At 51.9% G+C, this 4,743-nt stretch overlaps 2 protein-coding genes across 2 annotated transcripts in view; one reads left to right on the forward strand and one right to left on the reverse strand.

The window, feature by feature from the left end:
• The window catches only part of LOC146590286 (magnesium transporter NIPA2-like), an 8,376-nt gene extending 5,721 nt beyond the window's left edge, over nt 1-2,655 (forward strand). The window contains exon 4 of the mRNA XM_085314887.1: nt 1,311-2,655. Coding sequence (XP_085171013.1) covers nt 1,311-1,945 — 635 coding nt within the window. The 3' untranslated portion in view covers nt 1,946-2,655. The remainder of the gene's footprint in view (nt 1-1,310) is intronic.
• A 1,140-nt stretch (nt 2,656-3,795) lies between these two features.
• TIMM8A (translocase of inner mitochondrial membrane 8A) lies at nt 3,796-4,689 on the reverse strand (the record flags this gene model as incomplete). Its single annotated transcript, XM_085314888.1, has 1 exon — nt 3,796-4,689. A coding segment is annotated over one exon (195 nt), but the record flags the coding sequence as incomplete, so codon positions are not given.
• Nucleotides 4,690-4,743: the final 54 nt, after the last annotated feature.

Raw genomic sequence — 4,743 nt, forward strand, 5'->3', positions numbered from 1 at the left:
ACTACGGAGAAATAGCCCTAGGCACCAGTACAAGCTGGGGGCTGACGTTGTGGAGAGCAGCTCTGCAGAGAAGGACCTGGGAGTGCTGGTGGATGACAAGTTGACCCTGAGCCAGCAATGTGCCCTTGTGGCCAGGAAGGCCAATAGTCTCCTGGGGTGCAGTGGGAAGAGTGTTGCCAGCAGGTGGAGGGAGGTGATCCTGCCGCTCTCCTCAGCCCTGGGGAGGCCTCATCTCGAGTACTGCATCCAGTTCTGGACTCCCCAGTACAGGAGAGACATGGAGCTACTGGAGAGAGTCCAGTGCAGGGCTACGAAGATGATCAGAGGGCTGGAGCATCTGCCCTCTCATGAACGGCTGCGAGAGCTGGGCCTCTTCAGCCTGGGGAGGAGCAGACTGAGGGGGGATCTGATCAATGTGTACAAGCACCCGAAGGGAGGGTGTCAAGGGGACGGGGACAAACTCTTTTCAGTTGTCCCGTGTGACAGGCCAAGAGGCAATGGGCAGAAACTGAACCACAGGCAGTTCCACCTGACCGTGAGGGGGAATTTCTTCACTGTGAGAGTGACAGAGCACTGGACCAGGTTGCCCAGAGAGGTTGCGGAGTCTCCTTCTCTGGAGATATTCAAGGCCCGCCTGGATGCAACCCTGTCTAACCTGCTCTAGGTGACCACGCTGAGCAGGGGGGTTGGACTAGATGATCTCCAGAGGTCCTTTCCAACCTTACTGATTCTATGATTTGGGCAACTATTAATGGCAGTGTACACAGCAGGAAATTAGGAAAGGAAGAACAGGGAGAAGAGCAAAGCAGAGTAACAGCTAAGTGCTGCTCATTTGAGAGAGTGCACTGGCAGGGTCTCACTTCTGCGAAGTGGAGCTTTTCCTCCTTATTTTTACCCCAACCTGCGCAGTTTTGCTAGCCCTTACCAAACCTTCTACTGCCTTGTGGGTCTCCCACAGAGCTGTGCCATAATTCAGCCTCCTGCTCTAAAACACCCACCCCCAGCTCAGCTAATGCCTTAGGCACTGGTTATGCCACTGTCCCTTCCAGCGCAGACAGCTGTACCTTGTGGACASGCTGACTTGTGACACAGTGCTGCAATCAGCACTGTAAAGAACTGCTGTTGTCTCTGCAGCTTTGCTCAGGCTGGAGACCATCTCTGCTTCCAAACCCAAGGCCCTAAGGATGGAGGATTAACAGACTAACTGGTGGGGCAATTAACCACTCCTGCCTGTCCTCTCTGCTTGCTGTTCAGTTACATCAGCTACTGTTCGCCACTCTRATAAAGCTCTTAATTCTTCTTTCTCCAAGGATTCATTGTATTTGCTGTGTGTGTACTGGTGAGCTCCCTTCTCCTTATCTTTGTGGCCGGACCCCGTTATGGACGGAGCAACGTCCTGGTTTATGTTTTGGTCTGCTCTGCCATCGGCTCGCTCTCCGTGTCCTGCGTCAAAGGCCTGGGGATTGCCCTAAAGGAACTGTTTGCTGGGAAGCCAGTCCTGAAAGAACCGCTGGGCTGGGTGCTCCTGGTTTGCCTCGTGATCTGCATCAGTGTCCAGATCAACTATCTGAACAAAGCTTTGGACATCTTCAACACATCTGTGGTCACACCCGTTTACTACGTGTTGTTCACCACAGCAGTCATGACGTGTTCTGCCATCCTCTTCAAGGAGTGGCAAAACATGGTGCTAGACAACATCATCGGCACTATCAGTGGCTTCCTCACCATCGTGTGTGGCATCTTCCTCCTGCACGCCTTCCGGGACATGCCCTTCACACCTGATCTCCTGCCCCTCTTTGTCCAGCAAAGCAGGGCAGACTTGCACGCGTCATGGAGGAGTGCAGACAGACATCAGTTGTGTCAACACCAGCCTCTTCTGCCCTCAGAAGATAAAGGCTCTCAGAGTGCAGAGGAGGAAGAGGAGGAGGAAGGGGAAGATGTGTGAGGAAGCTTCTGAACTGCTATCTCTCTGCTGCCGCCACTGAGCAGCTTCATTGCGCAAGTTTCAACTTGCTGCACCAGATATTGCTAGCTACAGCTGTGCTAGTGGGAGTTAGCAGTTCTCTGCTACCGGCCTTGTGCGCCTGATCCGTGACCTCCCACTGCCCAAGAGGCTGAGAGCAGCTTCCTGCAGCTAGAGACACAAGCCCGGCGGACAGCACGGCTGCCTGGGGTCTAGTTCCTCTTCACTGTTCCTTTATACGAATAATCAATCTGCCCTTGTCAGGACACAGGCTCTGGCTGTGCAGAGGGCTGCAGCACTAACACAGTGCTAACCGTTACTGAATGTAAAGACCACGCGTTTGGGGAGGCATCAAAGTGTTTTTTAAAATAGATTAACAGCTAAAWAAATATCTAACACGGTGCTAAGATTACATGGAGAGAAGATGGGTACCTTGGTCTTAAGGATGACATACCCAGAGTATTAGTTGAAAAAATCCTCTGTAAAGTACTTTTTCTGCTCACTTTGCAAGAGTTTATTTACAGATTCACAGCCAAGAACAGAACACTGCCAAAACCAGAAAACTTCAATGGTGCTGCCACATGCTGCTGTGGCTCTTCTGGAGGAAGCAATCTCTTCATGCAACTTGTGTGTTGTGCAGGTAGAYGAGGCACCTGCTTACAGTATTCTATTAAAACAGATTTGTTCGGTTACCAAGTGGCTAGTGACGCATTTGTATTGAGAGTTGGGCCAATGCTGAGCGGTACGAAGGATTATGGGGTAGGCAGAACAGAGAAACTCAAGATAGGAACACGGTGGGGGAATCACTGTGGGAACAGGAGCGACTTAACAGTTAGCTAATGAGGTTACTTTCTGAGAGATGTATCCTCACTTGCAGGCATTTGTGTATGTGGTTTAAGATAGCTCTAGTTAACACATCCTGAATTTATCCCCAGGAAAACTGCTGGCTACAAGACACCTGTGTTAGTCATCTCCTGCCATCCTGCTCCCAAGCAGAATTGGCTGTAAGAACCGGATGTGCAGACTTGTCTCCTCAGGCTGTTCAGGACCTGCTGGATGGTACGTGCAGTGGGGTGAACACTGCCCCATCTAAATGCCTTGAAATACAGTGCTTTGAGGTGAGCAGTCAAGCACCACAGTAGTCACTGCATCTTCCAGAGAGGCAGCAGCTGTGACTGCCTCTCCTGGGAAACTCCATGGAGACCAGGCACCCAAAGCAACTCCACTTGGGCTGAACTGACTTAACAGTTCCTTGTGTAAAGCTCTGCCCTTTTGCTGTCTGTTATTAACCTGGGTTGCTGTACTTCACAGAGCCGGGCTGTGACASAAGCACTCCTGAAAAGCTATGCTGGGTTTCTAGAGGGTATGTAAGCAGCAGTCTGCTGCTTCCAGTGGCTTGCATAAGTTAGACACTCTGGTCCCATTTCTAGGGGCAAAGGTCCAGAAGATATGGACATTGCCCCCTCTCCAGAGATMTCCACAGGTAGAAGTATAGGTGGCTATAAAGTAACTGGTTACCTTTTTCTTGCACTTAGATTCTTTCTGAACAACCTCCTCCTTTACAGGAGAGCACGTACTGTTAACTCATTGGGGAAGAAAGTTAAAGGCCACAGCCTCCCTCCCAAAGGGAGGTTTTATTCATGAGACTAAATTCAGTGAGCAAGAAATTGGAATTCACATCAGACCAAAACACTGTTACTCCCCCTGCTACTAATTCTGCAATAAACAGGATCATTGGGAAGGAGGGGGAGTGACAAGCACAGGTCAGATTTTCAATTCCCAGGGCTTTCAATTCAATTCAGTTCCCTACCTGAACAAAGGAGAATCTCATGTTAAAAATTGACCCAATTAATATTTATTACATTGACCAGGAGAAAGCTGTTAATGGAGCAAATCAGTATTAACAGAGTTGCACTGCAGTTTGAAAATCTGTCACTTGGCCACAGGAATGACTTTACCCTATAGAAACCTTAAAATATTTTCCAATAATCGTGCTGCGTGGGATGTTCGCCATGCCCAACAAGCTCTTCTCGCTACGGCTATCTGTGCTGCAGCTGCAGTCCCGCTGCTCTTCCTCACGTCACACTGCAGAGTCTGCTGGGAACTGCTAGGCTCATTAGCATCTCCCGAGGAGGGTTAGTTGTGAGCAATGAACACGCGGGCAGCACCGTTTAAGGCAGCGGTTGCAGGTTTGCTTCACCTACTTTTAAGATTCACATTAGTGTTGGAAGCATCCCCCTGAGGCGAGCGTCTCCAGCCCTACGGATACTTTCCCACCACCAAATCCTGTGTGCACAACGTGAGTAGCCCCAGCCCCCTGGTCTCGGCGTGAGGATCGTTCCTGGCGGACGGGGACGAGAACAGCACCGGGAACAGCACGGCTCCACGCGGAGGAGTGAGCGTGCATCTCCGAGGGGGCTCTCATCCGGCGGCAACTTTCACAAAACTGGCCTTTAATTAAATCCTGACACCCGGAGCTGCTCCCGGCTCGGGCAGGAGCGCGCGGGCTCTGGCGCGGCCCAGGTCCCCGCTCAGTCGGACAGGCTCTCCGAGAAAGCCGACTTGGACTTCTGTGTCTGCTCCAGCCGGTTCAGGATGAACTGGCTGGTGTCGATGAAGCGCTCCACGCAGTTCACGAAGCACGTCTCCGCCCGGCTGTCCAGCTTCGGCCCGGGCTTGTCCATGCACTTCTCCTGCACCGAGCAGGGCCACCGTCGGTCCCGGCCTTACCGGCACCCCTTCCCCGGGACCCCCCCGCTCCCGGGGCTCCCCCCTCCTCC

This window comes from Rhea americana, unplaced genomic scaffold (assembly GCF_003343005.1).
Source record: "Rhea americana isolate MKP2758 unplaced genomic scaffold, rheAme1 scaffold_413, whole genome shotgun sequence".
In the NCBI taxonomy this organism is placed as follows: Eukaryota; Metazoa; Chordata; class Aves; order Rheiformes; family Rheidae; genus Rhea; species Rhea americana.